Source organism: Sturnira hondurensis, unplaced genomic scaffold (assembly GCF_014824575.4).
Source record: "Sturnira hondurensis isolate 20B ecotype Veracruz unplaced genomic scaffold, ASM1482457v3 Scaffold0000362, whole genome shotgun sequence".
NCBI lineage: Eukaryota > Metazoa > Chordata > Mammalia > Chiroptera > Phyllostomidae > Sturnira > Sturnira hondurensis.
The window spans coordinates 942,282-957,242 of NW_028072993.1; the positions used below are offsets into that span (position 1 = coordinate 942,282).

The 14,961-nt window shown below is 36.3% G+C and overlaps 1 protein-coding gene across 1 annotated transcript in view; it reads right to left on the reverse strand.

Annotated features, from left to right (window-relative positions):
• The window catches only part of IPO8 (importin 8), a 54,625-nt gene that overhangs the window by 19,710 nt on the left and 19,954 nt on the right, over positions 1-14,961 (reverse strand). Inside the window, exons 9-17 of the mRNA XM_037032410.1 lie at positions 13,406-13,540; positions 12,030-12,129; positions 8,239-8,315; positions 7,851-7,967; positions 7,320-7,409; positions 5,747-5,912; positions 4,600-4,760; positions 3,641-3,766; positions 186-252 (exon numbers count right to left, since the gene is read on the reverse strand). Coding sequence (XP_036888305.1) covers positions 186-252; positions 3,641-3,766; positions 4,600-4,760; positions 5,747-5,912; positions 7,320-7,409; positions 7,851-7,967; positions 8,239-8,315; positions 12,030-12,129; positions 13,406-13,540 — 1,039 coding nt within the window. The remainder of the gene's footprint in view (positions 1-185; positions 253-3,640; positions 3,767-4,599; positions 4,761-5,746; positions 5,913-7,319; positions 7,410-7,850; positions 7,968-8,238; positions 8,316-12,029; positions 12,130-13,405; positions 13,541-14,961) is intronic.

Here is a 14,961-nt window from a genome sequence, read left to right on the forward strand (position 1 = left end):
GTCAAAGTCTCTCTCTAAATAAAAATACAGATATTAGAAAGTACATCCAAAAACTGAAGAGAATGCCATCTTCTCTTTCTCAAAACTGTCCATCTTCTTGAATTTAAAGGGCTAAAAATATACTGAGAGTTCATCAGATTTTTTTAAATTCTCAATTCACATTTTTATTCAACCTTTAAACTTACCAATTACATGTTTCTGTAAAACGAGATCAATGATCCGTAGACAGATATTCTCTAACTGCTGAGTAACCTAAAGACAAGTTTTAAACAGTTTAAAATTCATCATAACCCTTAAGTTAATCTATAAAGTTATAATTATCCCAATAAAAATACCAATAGGGTTTTTCTGAGAGAAGTTGACAAGTTAATTCTAAACTTCATGTGAAAAATTAAACATGTACGAATACCAGAAAATTCTGAAATGTAAACCAATTATGGAAATGAGAATTAAATCCATAATAAAATTACAAATTAAATTAATTTCTTACCTATTTTACACCAAAATAAATTCATAATAGATTAAAGATTTCAACATTAAAACTTTAGACATGAAATATTCTAGAAGATACACAAAGAATTGTGTATAATCCTAAAGAAAAAAAATGACTCAAAGCCCAGAAACCAGAAATACATATATTGAGTCACTTGGCATCAAAAATTAAAAATGTCTACATAGACCAGGTAGAAATCGGAGGTAAATGAAAAACTGAGGGAAATATTTTCAAGTGATAGCACAAAGATAAAATCTCCGTCACGTGAAATCATATCAACAAAAAGAAAGGCAAACAACTACAAAAAAGAAATATAAATGGACCTTAACCTTATAAAAAAGATGTTTAATACATAATAAGAGTACAAATTCTTAGCACAGGATTAACACTTTTCACCTATCAGACTGGCAATGATCTAAAAGTGGACTTTAGTCCTGGAGGAGTGGCTCAGTTGGTTGGAGCATCGTCCCACACACCAAAGGGTTTCGGGTGCGATTCCTGGTCAGGGAACATGCCTGGATAGCAGGTTTGTTCCCCAGTTGGGGTGCATGTGGGAGGCAACCAATCGATGTTTCCCTCTCACACCAATGTTTCTCCTCTTCCTTTCCCTCTAAAATCAACACATATATCCTCAGGTGGAGATTTTTTAAAAAGTAGGGATTTATATAGATTTAGGACAACTGGACGTCCACTTTTAACAAGAGATAATTAAATCCATTAACAAGGGACTGGTTAAATAAATCTGATACATCATACAAAGAGATATTATGCTACTATTAAAAATATGTAACTTTATTGACTAATATAGAAGACTCATAAAGAAACATTAAGTAAAAAATGGCAGATGAAAACCCTATGCTATCATTTTCATTACAGAAAAAGGCACATACTCTACTCACTTGTTGCCAGGATATTATAACAGAAAAATCTCTGGAAGGACACAAAAAAACTGGTAAAAGAGCTTCCTCCTTGTGAGGAGAACCAGGTATATGGCTGAGCTGAGTGAGAGGGTGAAAGTTCACTGAACACCTTTTCACACCTTGGAATTTTCAATATGTGTTTGTATGAAACGGTTGTTAAATTAGAAAAAATGAAAACCCACTCTATGTTACATTTTCGTCTAAGTATCCTATTTCAACTTTCATAAATATTCTATAATATTCGGCTAAAACAATTGTCTTAAAGTTCAAATAATCCAAAATTTCCCAGTTTAAAAATCTGTCCATATATTTACAACCATTAAGCACAGCTGCATGTGCTCAGGATCTACTTTTAGACCTTTAATTGTGACCATCACACATTACTTACATATTAAGCACACACGTGACATTTCCTTTCAGAAAATACTATTTTCAAAGTCTGCTTTTAACAATCTGAAATTTAAAATCATAGGACAGGCAACCAGGAGACAATATTCCAGTCCTTGTTTTGCCCCTAATTATCTATGACAGCACTTTCCAAATGATGTACCACAAGAATTTTTAAAGCATGCAACACCTGACTATTCAGTCAGGGGCACTGACCTCTTTCCCTTAGACTGTCAAATAAGCAATGACAACAGCCAACACGACAATAGCCATGTGGTGTGAATGAATCAAAATTATACCTAGGGTTTTTTTGGGTCACGTTGCCAAAAAATTTTTTTGGGGTGTGCCACAGAATTTTAGTAATTAGTTTATGTGTGGCATGAGAGAAAAAGGCTGAAAATCACTACTCTGTGACCTTGGAAAAGCCATTTGACTGAAGGTTTTAAGTTTTTTCATGTGTAAGGGAGGAAGCTGGATTTGGGAAGTGCTCTCAGTTTTAACCCTCACCTCTCTTGATAATTAATCACAGTAAGTTCACATGCTCCTTTAACTTTACTTGAAATTCAAAATAAATTTAATACCAAGTAAATAAATTAAAACGAAAATATAAAATGCTGTTTAGTTTTCAAAATAATCCTGCTGCTCCTTCTACTACTCTCCACCCTCCACAGACTTTAGAAAACCAGACTAGGTGATTTCTCAGGTCTCTTCAAATTTAAAATACAAGTTCTACCTATAAGGTGAAAGGATTACCCTCAAGTATACTGTTATGATTTAATTTGGAACACCTCACTGTCCCCAAGAGGGCCATATAGTTTCAAGAGGATGCAAAACTACAATAAATGAATGAATATGGAAACTGAAATTCACATTAAGCCCTTTAGGTGAAAGAAGGCCTACCCAGGCAAAGAATATCAGACCGTTTCTAAGGATTTGGTCATCTCGATTTGCTTTGTGATAAACACAGGATAAATCGACAGCCACGGAGTTTAACGATGTTATTTAAAGAACTGGCACCTGCTTCCTAAGTCCTCACTGTATAAAACAAGAGCGGCCCTAAACACCAAACAAGTCAACTGAGCTCAAAGAAGTAAAGAACACAAATCTAATTTGAATGAAGGAAAGGTTACGTGATACTTGTGGAGGAGAGCAGTGGTTTTAGATGGGGTAAATTAATACATTATCAGAATGATTGGACTGCAAACCCAAAACCTGGTGACCCTGAACACGTCCCTTGAGACTACCCAAACCTTGCTGTCCTCTTTTGCAGGAGGACACTGTCGCCACCTGCTCCATCTAACTCGGGATGGCAGGGGTAGGAGTCCGCCAGCTAACGGGTGGGAAAGCACTGGATGACTGTCTGCCCATCTCTTTTCCCAAATTGTTCTGGACTTTGGCTTAGGAAAATTACGTTTCAAGCTCTTCTTCCCTTCCACCTTCACAATAATTGTTACATCAGAATTTGGTTACATTATTTAATATTTGCCACTGTGACTAAATGGCTATCACTCTCTACCAAGAAGACTAGACTATGGATTACAGAAGGGGAAACTCATGTCTCATTCAGTTTGGTATTCCCTAAAAATCTAGCCTTACACAGAGCAGATGTGATGTACTGAACTTAGTTCAGTTCAGGACAAAAGGACGTAGTACATACCTATAGCCACACGTAGTATTTCCTCACAATCATTGTAATACATCTTTGAAATTTGAGGATAATTTTTAACATTTAGCAACCTAACTCAAGTTAAAAGTCGGGACTTTAAAATGTGTGCCCCCTGACCACGTGAACTTCAGTTAACGTACTATAATGACGAGATAAATCGCAAAGACATCCCACCTCCTTATGATCTTCAACAACTGTCAGGACAGTGTCAATGGTGTGTAAAATCCCCATGGCCATCACTGTTTTGTCTTCGACTTCTTCATAGTCATCACTTTGAAGAACTTTGCCAAATATCTCTGCCTATGAAATTAACATCAACAAATTCAACAATCAGTATCATCCTACCCACTCCTCTGTACCATAAGTGAGCAAAGAACAATGTCACACACATAAATGTCGGCAAAGTTATGCACTTTGCCAGGTGATCAATGACCAAACCTGTTATGTTTTAAACATAGCTGTTTTTTCCTTATCTAGTCGCTGGAGTAGAATATACATTAGCTATTACAATCAGAGAGCTGCTATTTAACTTCTGGTTGTCATTAAACAAATACATCCAAAATCTAGGAAAACTGAAATCTAGTAGAACTCAAATGAAAAATTCAATAGAAGGTTTAGAAGACAAAGTCAAGGAATCACCTAGGAAAAGAGACAAAAAGAACAGACATGGCAGATGGCAGAGAGAGGTAAGGAAATCAGAAACTCAGTCCTGGCCCAGTATTCTACATCAGAACTCCAGGACAAAAAAAAAAAAAGCAGGGAAAAATTNAAAAAAAAAAAAAAAAAAAAAAAAGCAGGGAAAAATTCATCAAGGAAATAATATAAGAAATTGCCTAAAACTGAAAAAAATTAGTTTATGATTCAAAGCCCAGAAAGTGAAAATTTAGAAGGCTTGAATTAAGTAAATCATTACGAAATCTCAGAATATTAGAGATGACAGCAGATCATCTTAAATGTTATTACATTTAAATTTAATTAAATACAGAAATTAACTGTCAAGATTAGAAGAGCAAACATTTTTATATTAACATTGTAGTTACACATAAAACTGAACTCTAAATTTCGCAGTTTAATTTATTTAGATTATTCAAGGCTCTTATACCAAACTAACATAAAACTTTTCCCAGTCTTACCAATTGTTGGGTCATATCAACAGCAATTGAGGCTACTTCTTGACTGTATTCACATATCATCTTCTGGATAACATTAGTTACATCATCATTTTCTGTCTCTATAACAACATGCAATAGCTCCTGCATAATAGGCCTCACATGTGGCTTCATATACTCCTTAGCTAATGCAATAAAACAAACAAAATCACTAAAAAATTAGCCATTCACAAGTGATAAAAAGAATTAACTTGCTCACAAGGTAAAGTGACACAGTGTAATAGGTTCTAGATAGATTCTTGTTCCGTGGTAAGTTACAATGCTGTACCAAAATAGTCTCCATCAACACCTTAATATTCCCCAGAGCAACACAAGGACAATCAATCCTGCACAGGAAAGAACTGTCCTGCCCAAAATTCCAACACCCCCACTGAGAAATTTAAATTACAAATATGTTCTGTCATTAGCATGACACAGTATAAAAACTCATGTACGTAGAACTATGCCCAGCACTGAGGGTGCCCATTCCCTGCCCCACCTCATCTCTATCCGCCTCCGCCCCACATATCCTTATACAATACTCAGACCTCCATTGAAACACTGTTGATTGGAGGTAAGCTGGGTTCATGTTTACTTTCAATGGTTTATTTGAACTTGGAAAGAAATATTCTTCTAAACAAATGAAATATCTATGTCATCACTTACCAGAAATGCTAGTTGCTACTTTCAGAAGTAGCAAACCCATAGAATCTTAGGGTTGAAAGAATCTTGAAGCTATCTGGCCCAAACCCCTAAATTTAAATATATGGATATCTAAGCCTTAACAAGTCATGTGCCTTGCCCAGGTTTACGTGGCAAATTGGTAGCACAATCAAAACTAGACACCAAATCTCTGACTTCCCAGTCTACCATAATGCCCAACAATTACCAACTTGTTCCCTAATCTAAAATTCTTCTGGGAACCACAGTGAAAAAGAATTCCTAAAAAGGTCAAGAATAAACTCCTATTAAATTCTGAGGGGACAGAAGTTGAGAAATCCAAACCCAAAATCTTAACACGTATAAAATCAGCCTCAGAAGGGAAGCAATTGAAGAAAACTATCTGAGAAGACCATGTCCAGATACAAACAAACAAGCAAGCAGACCTTCTAAACGGTATTTCTGGCTTTACCTTGAGTCTGGTTGGAAATTAATGACTGGAGAGCAAGGGCGGCCTCGACTTTGACAGGCATCTCCTTATCCTCAATCAGGCTCTTCTTTGCTAGTTCAACTGCGTTTCTTAGATTGAGCTCATTATGAAACTTCAAAGAACTGAACGCATGAAGTACCCAACAGGACTATGTTATAAGAAAGTAAATAGGAAACTATTAGGCGTATGGCATTCTGTAATAATGTCACACATAACTTACTAAGTAAAATATCACTAATTCTACCAAGTCCTATTTGTGTTTTGGAGGGTAGCATATAAGCCTTAGTTGCTAACTTCTGGATTTCCCAACCACTTTATTTTTAAACAAGCAGCTTGATTACTTTTAAATTACCTATATGCAGTAGCATTTTTCACAGGAAAAAGAAAACAGAGCCAAATTTAAGTGTCGACAAAAAAGAAAGTTCACCCTATTTCAAATATAAATCCTAGCCTAGCCCCTATGCACAAATTGGCATCAAGTTTGTGCACCATGTGTTGAAAAACTGAATAATTCAGAGAATGTACCTAAAATAAGGAGAAAAGAAAAAAGCCTTGTTTATGCTTTTAATAAATATTGTGATCCTTTACTAACTTATTATTTAGATGTTAAAGCCACTACAAACCCACATTTGACATTCGCAGGCCAGCCTTTGCAGCAAACAAATGCAATACCCCTCGCCCTTCCATTACACCAAATCTCCTCTCCCGCTCGAGCAAAGGATGAAGGATTTTAAACCATACAGATGACCGAATTCTAAACTATTAGACCATAGAACCACATTATTACTTTTTAAAAGTTCTTCTCTGTGCATTAAATATAATCAACAGTAATTAATTTAAATTACTAAAGACTTTTATCAAGAGAATTACAATTTATATATACTCTCAAAGCCAGCAGCTTACCTACCAAAACACTTGAGTGTGCTCAACATCGCTAATCTGCATTCGCCCAAATATTTCTCCAGTGATAATTACCTTGTTTATAAAATGCTTTAGAATGTATAAGGCATTAATAACATATGCTGTGTTTAGCAAGAATTTTTTTATGTTGATGTAGTTATAAAAATAAATACTAGGCTCTTGACTTAAAGTTCTATTTCTTCATAAAATGTTGCTTCTAGAAGTAATACACACTTAGAACACATATAAGTTTATCATGAATCGATTATCATTTTCTCCACTTAAGGCATATGTACCTAATATACTAGAAATCATAATCAGGTTTTTAGCCAAACTAGAATTCCATGCTGCTTTCTGGACACCGAAAATTAACCGGTTTATGAATTTACTCTGTACTGTTGCTGTACCATCACCCCTCACTGCTTGTTTTGCATATGCAGGCAGTGAGGCTAGGGTGGAAAATGAAAACAGCTGGAATTAAAATCCACAAATCCCTTTATTTACTAATGTGTCCTTTATTCAGTTTATGTGACATAAGAAACAATCTAACTTCATTTCACCGTAATATGTGTCAACTTATCCAAAAACATTTCATCCAATAATTATCTTACAAATGAACATTTTAAGATACATAATGAAAATACGAAAAACTTACTCTAGCTCGAAGATACCCCAGGTTAGACAACAATAATGGAAAGACGTGATTCTGCAGCAACAACTCCATTTGGTCCTTGAATAAACTTTTCTGTTAGGAAACAGGAACTAAGTTTCAACTTATCAATGTCGTTTTCATATGCAGAAATCACATCCCAATAAAGTATATTTATTATGACTTACACTTAATATATTTCTATTTACAATTTTGTAAAATTACTTCACCTACATATTGCTTATTTTGAAATAAGATAAAAGTTGTACCTTAAATACTATTTGATACTGACTGATTTTGTAGAAACAAATAAAGCCATTTCATGGTGTTTTTTTTAAATATAGCAACAGTTTCATATGGAAACACTGACAAAAATGTCCAATGTTCCTTTTAACTAAAGAAATAGGTGACAGAATATTTACGGTCAACTCAGTCATGCAGAAGCAGTCACTAGTTTTAAATTATCCATAACTTTCATATTCTCTCATCCGCCTGTGTGTTACAGTTTTAAGTAAATTAAATTTTAAACAAGTTAACCTTCAATAAAATATCAGCTAGGGAACCAATCACATGTAGGGCCCCATCTTTCTTCCTAGGGTCGAAGTTTGGGTCTGTTAGGATTTGGTAACAGAATGCCATCATTTTTGGCAACACCTAAAAAAACAGAAGAATACATTTTAGTGTACATTAGCTTTTGCTGCATTACTATAATATTATATACAAAACACAAATTTTCAGAATTAAAGCCACTTTATTGTGTTTTATCAAGTTTTATAAATAAGAAAACAAAATCACACTCTGTACTTACTAGGACAAGAAAGCATTCTTAAAGTGACAGATTACAGCAGATAACACCATTTTTCAATTACTAGGGTTATATTAAAGTATCAAATCAACACAGGATTTAAAAAGAATACCTACGTACCTCTTTTCTTTTCTTTGCAGCAGTATATAAAAGCGTCTGGGCAGCTATGGTAGGAGAAGCATAATCTTCAAAAATATCTAAGATGTTAAAAGGTTAAACCATGTTAGTAAAAATATAATTACTTCCTATATATTTTAAGCCTGATTAATCACTATTCCAAAACCAAGAAACAAAATAGCCCACACATGACACTAGTTGACAGCATACACGAGCTAAGGGGCATCAGTGTTTTCATGCACAAAAGTATCAAACTCTACAGGCTGTCTTTTCAGGCAATCATACTTCTAAAAGCAGCCCATTTGGGGAAATCTGTTTCACTGCTGACAGGAAAAGTGCTGTCTCTCTAGCAAAAAACAGCAACAATTTATTTACTGCTCACTATGTGCCAGGCACTGTTGTTCTAGGCTCTGGGGACACAAAGATCCAACAAAAAGGGTTCACGGAGTTTACAAGGTGAGAGTAAGAAACGTTATACACACACACATACACAACAGGTCAGGCTATGAACAAATGTACAACTGGGCAAAGAGACACAGAGTGACAGAGTATGGGGTGCTAGTTTAAATAGGGGGTCAAAAAATAGGGGGTCAGGCAAAGCCTCTGCAATGTTCCTTTAAGGTGACACACGTAAGAAGAAATTGAATGAATAAGGGAAACAGCTCTACAGGGAAACGTAAAGACACAACTCTCCAAGGAGAGGAACCAGTGAGAGTAACAACAGTCTTGGGGGACTGCTGGGATAGCACTTGGCTCTATCGACAGGTAAGTTCAACAGGTATTCAAAGGGTACTTGCATACATTTATGGGTGTAAAACACACCACTTAACCACATGAAAACTTCAGAATAGGCAGTTTTATATAAGAACACAAAAACTTGAGAAGTATCTGATATGTCCACATTTAAATATAAAAATAAGTCTTTGCCTCAAAATATAAAACACAAATATAACAAGACTAGTAACTAACATTGATCGAGTACCTTACCTGTGCCAGGCACTACACCAAGATTTCTACCTGCGTGTATTTAATAGTATTCCACACTAAGCTGTTAACACAACTAGTTACGTGTATTATCCATCCCATTGAATCCATCCCTGCCATTACCACTGCCTACTTAATAGCTGAAAACACTGCAACTCAGAGAGGGTCAGGAACCTGCCCACAGGGCCCGGGGCAGGTGACCAAGCCAGCACTCACACCCAGGTTAACATCAACGCCTGGGCTGTTGTGCTTGTTACGGAATCTAAACACTTTATTATTAATACCAGTCAATACATTTAGATAGGAGTGTTTCATTCATATAAACAATTGTTAAGTGACAAAAATATAAAAAGAAAACTAATGTAATAATTGTTCTTCCCTATGTATATTATCCAAAAGTAAAATGCAAAACTCAAAACTAGCCACTGCATTCAATGGTTAATAAAAAGAAAATGGCTAAGGAAAAAGCACTTCAGCTAGTCTTGAGCTATCCATATTCTATATTAACCAATAAAATGTAAATACTGTCAATCAACACTCATAGCTCTTATTTTATTTCTAAAAATAAACAGTATCTTATTTGGTAAGAAGAATTAAGTGTGCACTGGGTGGTGTGGCTCAGTGGATTGAGCACCAATCAGCCTGCAAATCAAAGGGTCACCAGTTCGATTCCCAGTCAGGGTACATGCCTGGGTTGTGGGCCAGGTCCCCAGTAGCAGGCATGTGACAGTCAAATACACATTAATGTTTCTCTCCCTCTCTTTCTCTCTCCCTTGCCCTCTCTCTAAAAATAAATCTTAAAAAATCCATAAAGAAAAAAAACACCAACTGTTAAAAAAAAGAAATGAAATAATGGTAACTGTCTGAACAGCTGAACAATTACTCTGACATTACAAAAAAACACAGGTATTACAGAAAAGCTAAACATTAAAAGAACGCATTGGAAAAGACAGAAAGACATATGAAAAGATTCTCAATGTCACTAATGATCAGAGAGATGCAAATTAAAACCACAATGAGACATCAACTCACACCAGTCAGAATGGCTACCATCAATAAGTGAGGATGTGGAGAAAGGGGACCCCTTCTGTACTGTTGGTGGGAATGCAAACTGGTGTAGCCACTGTAGACAACAGCATGAAGATACCTCAAAAAATTAAAAATGAATTTGCCTTTTGACCCAGCAATCCCACTGCTGGGAACATATCCAAAGGAACCCAAAACACTAATTCAAGAGAACATTTAAGCACCCGTATGACCTTTGCAATGTTATTTACAATCGCCAAGATTTGGAAGCAGCCCAAGTGTCCATCCATAGATGAGTGGATAAAACAATTATGCGACCTTTAGACAATGGAATTCTACTCAGCCATAAACAAAAAAAAAAGAAGAAGAAAAAAATTTTACATTTTGTGACAGCATGAATGGACCTGGAGGGTATTATGCTAAGTGAAATAAGCCAGTCAGAGAAAGACAAATACCATATAATTTCACTCATATGTGGAATCTAATGAACAAACTGAACTAGAAAAAAAGCAAAACAGAGAGATCCATAGGTAGAGAGCAGGATAACCGCTCTGGGAGTGGGGAGGTCAGGGAGTAGAGGGATTCAGCAAAAAGGGAAAAGGACTCGTGGACATGGACAACAGTGTGGTGACTGCAGAGGGAAGGTACGGGGGGGGGGGGCGGTAAATGGTGATGGCAAAAAATACAATGAAAAGAAAAAGATAGGAGACTGGCTAATCACTCTGCTCCTAGGAAAACAAAGGCACTAAGAAGGGGAAAAATCATGCCCAGGTGCAATGATTTTTAAAAGGAAAAGTTAGAATGAAGGAATGGAGCAGATGGTAAATACCATTTCTCATTCATTTGTTTTTCCTGTACTTTGTCTCCAAGAAAAGAGGCATTCCTCACTTACTGAATCAAATAACACGGACACCAAGCACTGGAAAAGCAATCCAGCATCTATACCAATAGGCTTAACTCAAGTAGCCAGAGACCCCTGGCCCAATAAGGGGAAGCCCTGTGTTGCCACAGCACCTTCCACATGCCCTGGGCAGTGCTAGTTCTACCAACTGTCTATTGTAACATTTATCAAAGACATACTAGAGCCAAACACTAGTACGTAGAGATGCAGAAGGAATGGAGAGTGCGAAATAAAGCAAATAAGTAACATAATGCCCCTGCCCTCAGATCACTCTAAGTCACGGGAGAAACAGGTACAAATAACATTTTGCTATGTTAAGTGTCTGAGTATTCCATGAAGCAATTAATTCAAACTGGGAATAAAAGGAAATGAACTCAGGCAATCTACACCATTTGACAGCTTCCAGAAAAATCGAAACTAAAAACCCCCCACCCCAGAAACAGGGCCACACAATGGGGCCACTGTAGGTAACCTCATTTCCTTGTGGAACACGTAGTCTCTGGGATAAGGAAGCAAACTAAATGGAGGTGCTCCTAAAACATGCAGAAATCCGAAGGCTCTCCCAGACCGAGCACAACCCAATCTATCCACGGGTATCCCAGAAGACATAGAAAGGGATGGTGCCTGCAGATCAGCATCACGACAGAAAAGTTACGGACGCTCCAAGACGGCTTCAGCACCGTAGGGATAAAGTAACGTGGCCCTTTGCCTCCCGTACCCAAAGGCCTCAAGTTCGCCGGTTCTACAGAACATCCAACTCTCACAGGTTTCAAAGGCAGAACTTGAGAATTTAACAAAGTAATAAAATCTGCTTAAAATATAAATTCAGCTACAATATTTTAGGTACCCAGGAACTAACGAGGAATAATACCATCTCGATTACCAAATTTCATCCTTATATACTCATACGGGTCCTCCTGCCACAGCTCTTCATCCTCGTCTTTGTAACACATCACAGAGAAAATCACATCTTCAGAGATGTTCTACGAAGGAAGAACAACGATAAATGGGTATGCGCTATTCAGATGTGGGAACACTAATAACGTATTTACTGACTGCCTTTATAATGTCGGTTTTCCCAACTGTCACTTTGCTGTGAAGCTTGCAGTGGCTGCAGTGAGACAGGAAAGCAAGAGCCTAGGGTGGGGGTGGGGGGCTGAGGGCGAGGGGCAAGCATGAGACTTTTTAAACAACAACTGATTAAAGATCTAGAGAAAGAGATGAATGTAAATGTTCTCTGAAGGAATAGAAAGGATAATAAGGTTTTACTAACAAATCAGTATTAAACATAAAAGAAATAAATATCAAGCAAGGTTATATTTATTATTGTATTTCTTTTCATGAACTGTTTTTCATTCCCAATTTGGTCCTAAATGTCAACCTAGCAACAATATTAAAATTTTCTTTCCTTCTTCCATTTTAAAAACCTACAAATGCAGGTTTCAGGGGAAAGAAAAAAACCACATCTGTTTTTCTGTGTGCTAACAATTACATATTTAAAAACAGAATAATCTCTTAAATAAATTAAATATTTCTGAGAGAAAAAAAATTCAGCCTAAGGTTAAGAGTTGTCTTAATCCTTTTTTATAGCCATGTAAAAGTAAGGCCAAAGGCATCATGTAGAAAAAAATACTATCACAATTTACCCTTACTCTATAGGAACACGGTAAATAAAATGAAATCAGTATCTATTAGTAGCAAAGAAATGATCCCTCTTTGATCAAGGAGATTAGACAAATGTTAAGATACCCACAGAAAGCAATGCAAAATAAGATAATACTAAACAAATTCTATCCTGGACACCAAAGGCAAAGAAAAAATTTATTTTCCTTTTTAGATACCATCTTAGAGATTACAAAATTTAAGAATTTACAATTTAAGAGGAAAAACAAACTCAGTTCCTAACATCACTGAATTACTCAAAATTGTCTGTATGCAAATAAGACTTTATTTATTAATGGCCCATAACTTTTTATTCTCATTTGTTCTTTAAATAACAATGTGGAATTCTATCTTTAAGTAAACAATTAAGCAAGATCAACTGAATCCAAGTCTTCCAACTCATAAAACTTGAAGTTCTCACTCTTCTCAAACACTTAAATTTCCAAGTCCTTCAAATAAGTATAAGCTCTCATCCATTTGTAATTATTAGTGGAAATAAAAATATACTCAATATAAAATATGAACCAGTAATACGCTCTTTGTTTAGAAAACCTAACTTAACCAGCGAATGTTGGGAGAACTGCTCGCGACACTGACCTGTATGTGTGGCTTCATCTGCTTCCATGTCACAGAATGAACTACCCCCTGGTTGAGGTAGTTGAAGGCTTGCTGAAGAACACGAGGCGCTACGTACTCTTTCTGTCTGTACTGGTCTAAAATTTTTAGTAGTACCTAGAGGGAAACAGGAAGAGGGAATATAAAAGAACACGTACAATTGTAAATTTAAGGGGAGGAGCACTTCAGGCATGACATAAAACCCAGAATGCATAAAGACTAACAGGTTTATAAGGAAGTCAATATTTTGTGAGAAAACTCATGGGCAAATTTAATTATCAGATACAAACATGTTATACTGGAACGGTGTCTTACTGTAATTTCCAGCCATCTGTCCTACTTCTAACCCGTGGATCTACTCAGAGTAAATCTACACTCTACTCCACATACTAGCTCTTCTAATAAATTAAGACTCCTGTTACAAAAACAACAGCAACAACAGACTTGACTAAATGAACACAGAAAATAACCAGACAGCAAGATTCACCACAGGCATACTTTAATTACCTGTCAGAGTTGCACTTCAAACAAAAAAGAAATGATAAGTTATCCAAAAAAAAACAGTATTGGGCCCTGGCTGGAGTGTCTCAGTAGATTGAGCACCAGCCTTCAAACCAGAGGATCGAGGTTCAATTCCCAGTCAGGGCACATGCCTGGGTTGCAGGCCAGTTCCCAGCAGGGGACGCACAAGAGGCAACCCTACATTGATATTTCTCTTCCTCTCTCCTTCCTTTCTCCTCCAAAGATAAATAAAATCTTTAAAAAAATAGTATTGGGACAACTGATTAGCCCTCTAAAAAAAATGAAGCTAACTAAACGTCACTCCAAAATAAACTTCAGATAAAAAAATATTTCAACAACAAAACAAATGAAACCTTAAAATTCCTAGAGGAAACTATGGGAGAACTTTATTTTAGAATTTCATTCCACAGAAAGTCTTTATAAACATAACACAAAACTGAGAAGTTATTTTTTAGAAGAGAGAGATTATTTATAAGGAAGGAACCATGGCCCAAAGCAGCCACGACTGTTCCAAGGACCCTGGGTCTGAGGTAACAGTGAAGTCAGTTATCACAATGAAGTCAGTTTTCTAATTCCTGGACTCCAGATCTCTTCTGTATAGCAAGCTGATAAATGAACTGGTGAATTAAACAAAAAGGGTTCTTTCAAAACATGTACAAAATTTATAAATTCAGAAGATAAACTCAGTTCAAATTATATAAAATTCAGGTTTATAAAATTTGTCTGAAGTCCTTCCAGGACCTGTGCGCCGATTTTCAACAATGCCAGCAATGCAGGCTAAAAATGGGTGCAGTTGAACAGGGTGTTCCCAACACAGTGTGGCTCATGCACAGTGAAGGTGGTGGGAATGAGACATAAGAGTAAAGAAGAGAACAGTTTTTGATAAGAAAACTACTTTTAAGTACTAGGAACATGCACTGTAAACAACTAAGGTACAAACAGTCTAGGACATGGCCGCAATGACATGACATTTAAAGGTACGTGTGCCTAGACACACTCTCATTTATGTGAGGCTA